Source organism: Podarcis tiliguerta, assembly GCF_965153285.1.
Source record: "Podarcis tiliguerta genome assembly, chromosome: 12".
NCBI lineage: Eukaryota > Metazoa > Chordata > Lepidosauria > Squamata > Lacertidae > Podarcis > Podarcis tiliguerta.
In genome coordinates, this window is record NC_139545.1 from 40,685,499 (window position 1) to 40,699,278 (window position 13,780).

Below are 13,780 nucleotides of genomic sequence, written 5' to 3' on the forward strand. Positions count from 1 at the left end.
ATGGAAGTGTCCTTAATGGCTCTGGAAACGGACATGAAAGTATGTGGATAATTCCTGGTTGAGCTAGACATTTTTCCCCCTGCCATGCATAGTAAACAGATGTGCATACATTATAAGTAACAATTAAGCTTCTCCCACCTTATAATTTGAGTTGCCCTGGCATGCAATATACAGTCATACCTTGGTTCTCGAATGAAATCCGTTCAACTCACGAAAACGTTTGGAAACCAAGGCACGGCTTCTGATTGGCTGCAGGAGCTTCCTGCACTCACTCAGAAGCCGTGGAAGCCCTGTCGGATGTTTGGCTTCCAAAAATAGTTCGCAAACCGGAACAGTCACTTCCGGGTTTGCGGCGTTCGGGAGCCAAAACGTTCGAGAACTAAGCTGTTTGAAAACCAAGGTACGACTGTACACAGCCCCTGTAGGGTCTTTTGGATGATCTCCTCACGCAGCTATAGCTGTTTTCCCCCTCTCCAAGGCATATTAAGTGTATTCCAGGTCATAGTTTGGCATCAAATCAGTGGCCTGGTTCCAGCATTGCCCATGAGTTTACAGCAGGGTTAGTAAACCAGTAGCCCTCCAGAGGCTGCTGGACTCCAGCGCCCATAAGCTCCAGCTAGCATGGTCAGTGATAACGATGATGGGAATTGTAGTCCAGCAACAAAGCAGTGAACATGCTGGCGATATTTGTGTGCTGAGTTTAGGACTACTCGCCAATACTTTTTCTTTTCTTTTTTACCACTTCCATGCATTTGATGATAGAGAAGTGCTGCGTAGTTATTTTCAAAATACTGTACAAAAGAAATGGCCATGTTGCATGTACTAAACACAAAAGCTCCTTTAAGGAGTGATACACAGCCCACTTGTTTGAGGAAGGATCTGGGAGAGGGGAAAAAGACGAAGCAAGGAAGACGGGGAACTTTCAACCCCTGCTCCAATGTCAAATTGCCACAGAACCTCTGGTTGTCCCCAGAGGGTGTTGAATAAGCACATCAAAACACATCAAAGAGAACAAAGCAGACTCCTCCTGGGCAAGAGGCAGCAGGAGTGGGGTTTCCTCTGGTGTGGCTTTTCCTGTCTTTCAGCTTTACGCACAAGGATGAAGGATTACTTGGTACCAGTGTTGGAAACTGGGATATGAAAGCTAGAAGCTAAACGGCACCTTAAACCTGGGTTATGGGCACAACAACAGAATGTCTAGGCCTGCTTTTTTAATAACAAGAACGCAAAGCTGAAAATAACTGCAGCTAAAATATTTTGTTCATTTTTCACATGGTCTAGTCCTTCCCCTGCCCACCTCCCTGATATTCTTAAGAGGGTCTCATCTCCAGTCTTCAGAGAGCAGCTGGAAGTGGGAAGGCAAACAAAGGTCCTCCTTTCCTTCCACTCTGTAGTTTTAATCTGAAATCTTAGGCGCAATACTGCATCCAGAGCTCAGAAACTGCTCACGCTAATGAAATTCATTGTCGCAAAATGCGCCAAGAAAAATGGGAGTTTCGAACACTGCTTGGTACATATCGCTTAGATATTTCCCCAGGGAAAATTAAGGCCAGGGGTCAGAGCTCACTCTTTTGAGGTAGAGAAGTGGTAGCTGTCTCCCCCACCCAGAGCCGTAGCTAGGTAAACTTGCGCCCCTGAACTGTCCAGATTGTGCCCCATAGCCATGGACAAATTAGTTCCTCTTTCCGCCTCTCCTCCAACCCCCCAACCCCTGCTTCCACATATTCAATTCACCCTCTATTTAAAACCATTTATTATGAGGCAATAATTTATATTTATATTTATGGACATATTTTTAGCCAATTTTACACTCCCGTCACCAGCACGCCTGGCTACATCCTTGCCCCCACCCTACCCTGAATCTGTGCATGGCATTTTACAGAGTAACATAACACACTCTCCACAAAAAGACAGATCCCTGCCCCAAGCTGCATGCAATCTAAATTCTGAGAGAAAATGGTTTTGTAACTTAACATTGTTCAGTATATTGGCTGCTGGAGAGGCGGATTGTGTATAGTTTTGACTAAAATATGGGTGTGGTTTTATAATTATTTTGTTGTCCCCCCCCCCATATATTTATGAATTGTTAACTGAATGGTTTTTGTTGTTATTATTATTATTATTATTATTGTTGCTGTTCAATTTATATCCCTCCCTTCCTCCCAAAGCAGCTTAGGGCAGGAAACATGTCGGGGGGGGGGGGTTATTAAAAAAAAATACAACTAGAAATAAAACCACATTTTAAAACAGTTTAAAGCTGTTGAAAACATTTATAAACAGTTAAAAACACAAACATTTAAGGCAAGTTTGCAAAACCTATAATACTCTGATTTCATGGTTGGAGGCAGTAATGCTTCTGAATACCAGCTGCTGGAAACCATAGAAGGGGAGAATGCCTTTGGGCTCAGGTCTTGCTTGTGGGTTTCCCACTGGGGTATCTGGGTGGTCACTTGTGACAACAAGATGTGAGGATAGATGTGCTGTAGGATGTAGGAAGCTACTTTGAGCCTTGTATTGGTCCACTGTCTACTGGCAGCCGCTTTCCAGAGCCGCATACAAAGTTTCCCCCAGCCCTGCTTAGAGATGGCAGGGGTTGAATCGGCAACCTTTTGCCAGCAAGGCATGTGCACCACCGCAGAGTCGTGACCCACCCCCAATCCCAGTTGTGTTACTGTGTAATGTGTGCAACAGCCCTGTGAAAGGGATACAGAAGACTGGTGAGGAATGGTCAGTATAGTTCAGCGCGGTGTCTTTTGGCTTTCTCACTTTCAGGCTGGCACTCCTGAAGAAGAGTGGTGAAGAAGACTGGAAAAACAGGCTGAACAAAAAGCAGGAGTTTGGCCGGTTATCTGTCACTGAGCGTGGCCCCCAGCTGCCAGAGATGGAGCCGCTGTTTGCAAAGAAGGTAAAGTTGCCCATGTATGGGGAAGGTATTTCACTTGAAAGCACTTCGGCACTCCAGATGCATCAAGCTAGGCAAGCATGCCTGTCTGGAGGTAACAGCTGTTGCTTGTAGCATGGCAATTCATCATCAGCCGGGTTTGAACTTGCAGCACAACCAATCTATCTCTCTTATGCACCAAGGACAGTTATCTGAGATGCTTTCTTTGCTGAACAAATGATTCCCCACCCCCACCCTCGGTGTCTTGACACGAGGTTTATGTCTGAATGGAAGAACGTTAAACATATGCTTTGCAAAATAATTTAGGAATGCAATTATGTTAGGAGCATCTTGACTCAGAGTCAAAGCAGTATTCCTCTATTGCAACCTTTCTCATTCTGGTGTCCTCCAGTTCTTTTGGAGTACAACTCCTACCATCCATTAGCAATACTGGCCAGCAATCATGGGAGTTGTAGTCCAAAACATTTGGAGGGCACCAGGTTGGGGAAGGCAGATCTGATGTAAAGGCAGGGTGGGGGGCCCTTATCTGCCCCGAGGGACAGAAATTAATATCCCTACCTTGGTGGGCCAAATTTGATGAGTGGACAGGGCTGCACACCTGTGAATTTCTTAACATAAAAGTGATGTCCTGTGATGCTTCGCTTTGGGACTTTGCAGCACAGCACCGGGCTCTTTGAAAGTCCTTTCCCAACAGCTCCTCAAAGTGTACCATATAGCCATTTGCATTTTAAAGTAGTGCATTTGTATTTTGACCCTGAAGGATAGCCATGTTGGTACATTTTAGCAGAAAGTCTCTTGGTCTCACTTTAAAGAAATAAAGTTTAAATGAGATGTAAGTTTTAGGGGACTTGTTTGCAGAAGCTTATTCTGCAATAACATGTGGCACAGCTCTCTTGTGTTTTATGGTTTCTGCGTAACAAGTTATTCTTTGGTAAGAATCATAGGTGAGAAGTGAGTCCATAGCAAATAGATGCCTAGCGTTCCACAACCGCAGTAGAAGAGAGAATTTTTTGAAGTCAGGCAAGGGAAGCCTGTGGTCCTTCAGATGATATTGGAGTTACAACTCTCTTCATCCTTGACCATCCTTGCCAACATCTTGAGAGGCACAGGTTCCTCATTGCTGTTCTAAATATTGTTAGGATTTCACCTCTCTGTATTGTGTAGCTCTGTAGCTCTATTTCCTGGAGTATGAGATGTGAAATCTTAAAGAATCTATATTTTATTGAGGTCACTAACAGCAATTCATTCGTGGAACTTACAGTGCTCTTTTAACCTGAATCATCCCATTTTATCTCTTCTCTTTATAATTGTATGGTGTAAAGTAATACTGAAAGGATTGATTAATCAACTAAAGCATTTGCCGATCGATTTTCGGCTCAGCATTAAGGACACTGTTTTAAAGCAAAAACAAAAACATTCTTTGGCTCAGGCTAGTCAGTCTAATTATAGAGCATAACAATATTATCATTATGTCTTTTTTCTTCAAACCAAGAATGGTAGCTTTTGTTAAGGAAGCTTTAATTCAATTCCTTCAATATCTCCAAAGAGTATTTATATTATACCAAAGCTTTGATGATATGGAAGTTATTTTAAATTTAATTAAGTAACTGGAACAGTTGAAGGGCACATGATTAATCAGCTAAAATTCTTTGATCACTTGATCTGCTATGAAAACAACTGCCTCTCAGCCTCCTTTTTAAAAATTATAATCTTCAACTTAGCAGGTTCTTCTAAATTCTGCTGCTGAAATAAATTCTCCCTTTTTTGTTATTTTAATTGTTTGATTTTGAATTCATTCATCTTAGATGAAGGAGATAAAAAGGTACGCAATTTCAAGTATGGCTTTTATCTGACTGAGCTAGCTACTCAAAGTGCCTCAGCCAGAACAGGTGGTTTACAGAACATTCCTAGGCATGTCTACTCAGAAGTAAGCCCCACGGTGTGCAGTGGAGTAGAATTGCAGTCATCATCTTTTTATGGCAAACCAAAGTGTCTCTTCTCACCATCCACCTTTATTGAATAATTCCATTTAAGATTTCAAATGGATTGCATTTGCCAGATCAGACCAAAGAGATGACTATGTCCAGATTAGAACAGCCCTGGAAACTGACTGGAGGGGTGAGGTAGAACTTTCTACGACAGAGGTTTTCAACCTCTCTTGGGTCCACGGCTCCCTTGACCAACTACATTCTTTCTGTGACACCCATGTGGGGGTCAGGAGCCCAGTTATGTCACCCTTTGCCTGCAGAGCCGGCAGCCTCTCACCCTTTCTTGAACACCCTCCCTTGTGGAGTATTCCCTCCTCTCCTCTCCACTCCTCTGCTCTCTCCTTGGAAGTCCTCTGGGCAGCTGCTGCCTCCACCCCTGGTCTCTGAGCTGCCCCTCTGCCCCTCATACTGTCCTACAGTGGCCTGGGAAGAGGATGTCCCCAGCCTTAGTATCCCAATGGAGACCAGTCAATGGTGAATGTGAGGCCAGCAGCTTACCTTGGGAGGCAGCAGTGGCAGCAGCAGGCACTGCCGGGCCTGCATGGAGGAAAGGCTCCCCTTCAGCACTGGGCACTCAGCTCCTAGACAGGGAGCATGGGAAAGGCCAGTGAAGCACCTGCGTGGCCTCCCATTTGTCTGTCCATTCCCGACAGCAAGGGTTGATGGACTGCCTGGCTGGGCTCCCTCGCCCACTTGCTTGCTTACTCTGAGGCTGCCTCAGCTCCTGGCAACCAGCTCCCCTTGGCCAGCCCCATTGACCTGGGGAGCTTCTAGTCAGGGCTACTGCATCAAACAGCTGTGCAGGTGTTTGGGAGGCAGAGACGCGAGAGGGCATCAGTGGAAGGAAAGAGGGATGGAGGCCAGTGTTGCCCCCGGCACCCCTGACCATCATTTAAGGCACTCCAGGGTGAAAACCACTGTTCTACAGTATAATAAAATGTTGTCTTCAAGAGAGCCAGCCAAATGGCCAGCAGGAAATAATCATCAGATTCATACTAGCAGTTTATCTCCCAACAGTTACCAAATACGCTATTAAATCTGATCCTGGAAGAAGATGCCTCCAGAATGTATCCTTACTAGTCCAGACATTTAAACACATCAATCTCAGAAAAGCTGGACGATACACATATTTTGCTTTTAAGCCTCGTTCGCTGGAAAGATTTCAAAGTGTAGGACTAGGGCGCGAAAGGTCAAATGCTGGAAGCAGCTTGGAAGTTTCAGAAAGGCATTTAATGGCCTTTAAAATGCAAGTTATGGAATGTCATCTCACTGCAATTTTACTACCACTCCAAACCTGTCTTACTTTTCAAATATCCAGTATGGGGAAGAGTCATGGCTTCATTTTAAGACAGCAGCATTCAGTTCCTCAAAGGCCCTTGTATATATTGCGTATATGCAGTTGGGCATCTTTCTGATATTTTATGAAGGACTGCATTATTTCTAGTGCTGATGAAAGTTACACTGGCTGATCAAATCTGAATCTCTGATACCATCCATTTATAGTAGGAATTGTTTAGAAAAACGATACTAGAAATGATTTTTTGCTTTCTTGAAAATTGTGTAAACTGTTAATTGGCTCCTGGTGCATGATGTTATGTATTGAAGCCTGTGGCTGACTTTGCTTGGTACGTCTTGCATATACTTCTGGATGTAGCTTGCAGCAGCAACCTGTAACTCTTCTAAGCATAAATGCCGCACTTGTAAGATGGCACAGCCATCAAGTGGAATAGACATGTAATGGTTTTCGGCAAAAGTGTGGCATCAAATGCTTAAGTGAGCTTAAGGCTCTTTTTCATCTAGAGAAGAACGTCCATTATTTTTCCAGGAATTAAGCGCACCTCTGAAATGTTTAGGCACACTAAACTATTTCAAGTGAATACATAAAATATCAAGCCTTTTTACCTCCCCACTCCACGGTGTTCCATAAAACAATAGTCATTTAGAGAATGAGGAATCAAAATAAATTGATGGCCTTAATATTGGGGTGCTCTTCTAAATTAACATGTTTTACATATAATTGAGATCTACTATGCAAACTGGTATCCTGAGTGCTGATGGTTTGTAATGCTTTTTTATGCATAGAGGAAAACATTTTCACTATAAAAGCATTTGCATACTTTGGAGTGAAACTTTATACCTTTTTATTGTACATGCCAACTTTCTTGGTTCCAGAAATAGCTGTTGGTAGGCATACAGAGATTAGGCGAGATCCAATATAGTATGAGCATTTGTGCAACAGGGCTTCTTTTTTTCTCTGCCATACAGTCTTCCAGAAACCCCCAAAATCTGCTCCACATAGTTGGGGAACACTCTGGAGCAGATTTTTGGAACATGTGGGGTGTAGAGGAGAAGAGAGAAACCAGAAATCTCATTGGGCAAGCAGATTTTTGTTTACATGGGCTGCCATAATTGGACCTTATTTATCATATTATTATTTTTTGCCAACCTGTGATGTTATAAGAGACATGATATTTGTGGCAGCCTTTCTTTGAATTAGAACATGCTTCATATTTTAATAGCAATAGGTTGTTTCCATGTTGCCTCCTGGAATGACCCCGTGTGTTTAACATTCAAATCTATTGCACGTATTGTACATAATATGAGAAGAGCCCTGCTGGATCAGGCCAAAGCCCATCTAGTCCAGCATCCTGTTCTCACAGTGGCCAACCAGATGCCTAGGGAAAGCCCATAAGCAGAACATTAATGCATCACCTCTCTCCCCACTTCTGCTGCCCAGCGACTGGTATTTAGAGGCCTGCTGCCTCCAACATTGGAAGCTGCACATAGCCATTGTGGCCAGTGGCCATTGGCAGCCTTATCTTCCATGAATTTGTCTGTTCCTCTTCTAAAGCCATTCAGGTTTTTGATGCCATCATTATATCTTAGGACAGCAAATTCCGGATGTGCTGTTTGAAAAAGTATTTTGCTTTGTCTGTCTGAATGTTCCAACATTCAGCTTTAGTAGCTAAAATTGTATTTGGTTCAGTATACTGAAGTCTCCTAAAGCTTATCTGTTTTCATATCTGACCTTGCCTTCTTGGCTTGTTCCCTTTCCCGTCACGGTTTCATAATCGCACGAGGGAAACGTTCGAATCATCTCTGTTAGGTTGTCTCTTTATTGAAAAGCACACCCTAGTCGGCTTAGAGTTCCAGATTATGCAGTGAGCTCCAAGTCATGTGAGTGGAATATTAAATCAGCAAAGGGGGTTTGAAATGCATTTCATTCCAACAAAGTGCTCCTGCAAAAATGATGCTTTTTAATCTCCTACTGAGACCTAAAAGCGACCTTTTCAGGCTGACATCCTGCTTTAGAGCTATTCTTACATCAAGTGTTGATTCCCAAAATATCAATGGCAAATGTAGTGGGTCTAGCCACTAGACGGCAGCTTGCTTTTCTTTTGGAACTGCAGCTATCGTTATGTTCAGCGGACCCACTGTGAGTTTTAATCCGACTAGGAGCAGTGGCACTAGGAATGCAAGCTTCCTCCTGCAGCTATACCTCTCTCCTGCTCTGCAATGTTTCCTGTTTGTTTTAACCTGTAGGAACGAGGAGGAGTTACAGATTATAATGCCATGTCTAAGCTGCTTTGGGTAAGCCTGACTCTAATGCATAGGGGTTATTCTAGGCTCGCTGTGGTTCTTCTTTGGGTGCAATTCTGTATTCCCTTCAGCCAATGGTTCCCTTTCTGGAAGTGGTGCATCAAAATAATGGACAGTTCTTTGTTTCAGGAAGAGCTAAATGCATTGCAGTCTGAAAGCATTGCTGTTGTGGTTAATGGTGTGCTGTACATAAGCTTTCTCATGCAATTGACTTGCTTAAGATCCAGGAAACTCCAGATATATGGCAGCCCTATTTTGGCATGCTTCTTTCTGATACCACTAAATCTATTAATTATTGCATGTGAGTGGCTTCAGGAAAGTGTGTGTGTGTGTGGTTTTTATTTACTATTGCAGAATATTATCTGGTGTGGGAGAAATCTGACAGATAAGGATGCAAACTGCTACAAACGGTTTAGCAGGAAGTAATCACTCCTTTGACCCTTACCGTCTTGCACATCTTCTTCATACCTTTTTAATTCTCTCATATTGCTTCTGCCCCCTGTTCATAGGAACCTGTCTATGCTTCTACTTATTCTCCTGCTATAGCTGCTGCCCATAAACTTCATCCCTTTGTACCTATTAATCAGGTGAGCAAATCTTGCAGACTCAGACATTGCAATGATTTGTCAAGTGCTTGTCCATGTGGAGGGGGTATAGGATTGTGTCTAAGTTACACTCAGACCCATTGAAATGAATGGACCCAAGTTAGCCATCTTCATTCATTTCAATGGGTCTATGCAGAGTATGACTAGCATTAGATACAACCCATAGTTCCCTTGTCCCTTCCTTTCTCTTTCTCTTTCATCCCTTCTCTCTCTCTCTCTCTCTCTCTCTCTCTCTCCACACGCACACTTACGTATATATGTCTGGAAATCCGTAGTACTGAATTGTGGCCAGCCATTATGTACTCTCCACCTTATAGAACAGAACACATAGCAGCATACAACCTAATCATTTTTAACATCTAATCTTTTGGGTTGCTTTCAAGAGTGGCATTCGACTTAAATTCTGAACCTTGGAATGATATGAACCTGTCTTCGGTGCATTCAGACGTTTAATGCCTTGTTTTTGAAATTCACACATCCACTGTTCTCTAGTGTCTGTGAAGCCATGGGCCCCCACTCTTCCCAGGAGGGAACCCAGATTCCAAAGATGGTGGTCGGCTACCCACAATTATCATGACACCTCCACCCCCATTCACTGGGGCAGGATAAGACTGGATTTGTTCAACTTAACTAACCCCGTTTCCAGATGGCTGATTCCTTGTAACTTGGTGCATTAGCCAAATGTTTGTTTCTTACTCTGAAGGTGGTCAAAAAAGGCACTATTAGTGTCATTAAAGTGTTTATAATTCACTCTATTGTTTACATATTGTTGAGCACGGTGTAGGGCCTTTTTGCTTGTTTCCTTCCCTCCTATAGGTCTAATGTATAATAAAAACTAAAGTAACATTGCTGCACAATCTGGGTTTTTCCTCTCTACTTGGAAAAGGGGGAAGGTGGAGAAATTGTGGGATGGTTGTTGTGCTCCAGTTTGTTTGGCTTCATTCTCTTTTTTCCCACCCCTTTATGAAACTGGAGGCAAGGACAGAAACCAGAAATGGTGATGTGTACCTGTGTGTTTGTAAAAATGATTTTTGTCCCGGTCCTCAGCTGAAAAGGCACCCAGAGGGGCTTACATGAGAACAATTATAAACAAGACAGAAAAATACACAATGCAAGAGGAAAACAAACAAACTGAGGCACCATTCTAAAAGTTACTAAGTTCCTATAGCAGCAGATTTTAATGAAAACAGTTCAGGGAAAGGTGAAGTCCAGTGGTCTCAGCAGAGCTGATTAATCTGCCCTGTCTCTCATCTTTCCTCCTGCCAGAGCCTGGTGAAATTATCAGCTGCTCCAATGTAAACATTATCTTACTCATCATCAGCATATTATCATATTTTTTATATATATTGTGTGCCTGCCTTTCTCTAAATCCAAGATGTCTTACACTTCTAGCCAAGGCAGGTTACAGATTTAATATATGGATGGCCCAAATTCTGAAGCAAACATCTGAGTCAGTGGTTAGATTTCAGGGATTTGTTTTGCACCGCCTTGGAGGCAGATTATTTCTATAGTTTGGGAAGTAGTGGTGATCCAGGATAGCTATTGCACACAACCAAGCCATTGTTGGGAGGTTCTAGGTTTGAGCTTCCATAACTCAGAAAAAGGGGTTGGAGGCTTATTGCTTCTGTTCTGTTTCTGCTTCTTTGCTTTCCCTCTCCTTCTCATACTTCCATTTTCTTTTTCCTTAAGGTCAGTAGTGCTAGTTTGAAAGATCCAAGCCCCCTGGCCTTTGAACGTCACCCCTGGAGATGGAAGGTGAAATATTGCCTGTTCTGTCTGATTCTTTAGCTTAGAACCAAAACAATATGAAACTCAGTTTTGTGGTGACAGTCTTTGGGAGAATTGTCAGCAAACAGAATGTATTATTTGGCTGAATGGATTCTAGATTTCTGATAAGGGGTCATTTTTGAAAGAAAAAAAAAGTTACTCTCTAAATGCATGTGAACATGTAATGTATGTGGACTGGAATTAAAGTCTCTTCAGTAGGTGCCAGAAGTCCAACAAGGAGGGTGCCTATTTGACCTCACCTGGAAAGGCGTTTCACAGAACTGAGCACACAATTCTGAATGCCTGGCTCCTCTAGTGGATATGAACCATACATCTTAGCCACTTGGGGGGCACTAACAGTAACTCCCCTGAAGACCTTGGTGATTGGGCAGGGATGTAAGGGAATAGGCAGTCTTTGAGATACCCTGGACCCAATTGTTAAGGGCCTTGTTAATCAATCCAAAAACCTTGAACCTGGCCGAATAATGTATACTTCAAGTGCAAGCTTTTTAGCAGCTTATGTGCTGGTGATACCATGTCTCCATCGACAGTCCAGCTGCAGGGTTTTTGCACATAGAGTGCATTGCAACAATCCATGTATTCTGAAAGGAACCTTGGAAGCAGATTTAATATACACATGAAAGCATTTCTTTTCTCCTTCTGTCCTGTATCTTTCAGTTAAGTTTCATCCACTAGGCCACCATCTACAAGATCTCTCTTGATCTTCGTGTGTTCTGCTGTGCAATGTGTTCATATGTTCAGAAGCTAAGTTGGTCATGCTAAGCACCAAAAAAAGTGATATGTCAGATCCAGTGAGCATAGCAATGTATAAAGGTTTTCCCTCCCTTGGGTTTAACTCAGAACTGGGTTTCAAAGCTGCCTCTTTTAATGATGTTTGAGTATGATTGCAACTTTTGAAACAAAGCAATAGGGCTCAGTGCTCTTCGCTTCATTAGTGATGAGAATGACTAATGTTATTCATATTATGGGTTCAAACAAGGTTGAGAAACCTGTGCCCCCCCCCATGTTGTTGGACAGTAGCCTCCATCATCCCTGACCCCATTGGTCATGCTGTCTGAGGCTGATAGGAGTTCAGTAACACCTGAGCAGCCACAGGTTGCCATTCCTGGCACTGAGTTTTTTTTATTGTACAGATTATCTTGCTTTTCATAGAATCATGCTAAACCATTTGTAGAGTCGTCTAATCCAACCTCCTGCAGTGCAGGAATCACAACAAGTTTAGTTTGGGTAATTTGGTTTAGATTATTTTTGGCATGTGTTGCGTTCAGTTGCGGAGAAAATGAACCCTTTCTGTTTTGAAGTCCTTTGGGATCCTAGCAGAAATACTTCAGGCATTTTTGTCTGAATTAATGGTCTAGACTAATAATAATAATAATAATTTATTATTTATACCCTGCCCATCTGGCTGGGTTTCCCCAGCCACTCTGGGTGGCTTCCAACAGGAGATTAAAATACAATGATTCATCCAATATTAAAAGCTTCCCTAAAGAGGGCTGCCTTCAGATGTCTTCTAAAAGTCAGACAGTTGTTGTTTTTTATTTGACATCTGGTGGGAGGGCATTCCACAGAGTGGGTGCTGCTACCGAGAAGGCCCTCTGCCTGGTTCTCTGTAACTTTGCTTCTCTCAGTGAGGGAACTGCCAGAAGGCCCTTGGCAATGGACCTCAGTGTCCAGCCAGAACAATGGGGGTGGAGACCCTCCTTCAGGTTTAAAGAGACCTAGTTACAAGCTAGTTACAAGCAGTGTGTGTTAGATATTTTTGCATTTTTCTTGAACACTTCCTTTTGTCACTGCGACGACCATGTATGCCCTTGGCACTGCCTTTTCTCTGGGTTTCATAAGTGTTTTATGGTTGCACAAATATTTCTGTGTGGATCCCATCAATTCTTACCAGGCAATAAAAAGTTATTGGAGTTTTAGAACTTTGCAGATTAAGCCACTTCAGCTCCTTGTAGTGGTCCAGAGTGCAGTTTATAGTCTTCCTTCCTTCTTTTTTTGCATTGCCTTGTATCCAAATGGAGAGCTGAGTACATAGCAGTTGTATACATGTACAAAGAAAGGGATGGAGTAAAAGCATAAGACCCTTTCCAGGTATCTTAAAATTGACAGTTTTGCTTAAATGCAAAGCTGTTCTGAGCTGATTTGCTTCTCTTAGGTCAAGTCTGGGGAACCTGCAACCCTTCAGGTGTTCCAAGACTGCATCATCCCTGACCATTCGCCATTCTGCTGATAAGAGTTGTTCTTCAACATTGGGGTGGGGGTGCACAGATTCCCCAGTTAGAGAAGCTAACCTCATGATAAAGAAAGACACCTGTAATGGTTCTAGGGGTTGCTCGTGCATAAGCCGGTGCAAACACCTGGCTGGGTTGCCTGAGTGAACCTTTTCTGTCCGGACAGCCACTCACCCGTGGCTGTCTCAATCGCTGGCAGAATCCGTCAGTGGGCGTTTCTTAAACTTCTTCCAGCAAAGAAGCTCTTTGACGCCTAGTCTCCACCTACTCTCTCTGACCGAAAGCCTTCTGCGCAAGGAGGGCGTAGGCAGCGGAGGACCCCTACTCTCCCCGCTGGTCCCTGGCAAGGAGTCATGGGACCACCTCGCCGTTTCCCCCATCTGCCCCCCTTCTCCACTGGTCCTATGCTGATTCTCTTCCCCAGAAGATGGGCTGCCTCTCCCAATCCCGGGACGCTCTCTGGAATCCCTCTGGATCTTGCTCTCTCCCTCCGGCACTGATGGCAGTTCCCTGACAACACCATATTGTATAAGGGTTAGATCTTCACAGTCAGTTCAGAAAATCTATCCATTTAGCCTTTCAAAATACCTTGAGAGATAAATACCGTACTTTCTGATATCCCCAGAGCAGCCAAGAGCAATCCAATGGTTAGTACTGGCTAAATGC

The 13,780-nt window shown here is 43.3% G+C and overlaps 1 protein-coding gene across 50 annotated transcripts in view; it reads left to right on the forward strand.

Moving 5' to 3' along the window:
• Nucleotides 1-13,780, forward strand: part of SVIL (supervillin) — a 146,225-nt gene that overhangs the window by 104,410 nt on the left and 28,035 nt on the right. For 23 of the 50 annotated variants that reach the window (XM_083405930.1, XM_083405914.1, XM_083405944.1 and 20 more), the window contains 3 exons: nucleotides 2,773-2,905; nucleotides 9,000-9,077; nucleotides 10,785-10,850. In XM_083405930.1, the coding sequence (XP_083262056.1) occupies nucleotides 2,773-2,905; nucleotides 9,000-9,077; nucleotides 10,785-10,850 (277 nt within the window). The remainder of the gene's footprint in view (nucleotides 1-2,772; nucleotides 2,906-8,999; nucleotides 9,078-10,784; nucleotides 10,851-13,780) is intronic. The other 27 variants (XM_083405926.1, XM_083405920.1, XM_083405939.1 and 24 more) reach the window with 2 other exon arrangements.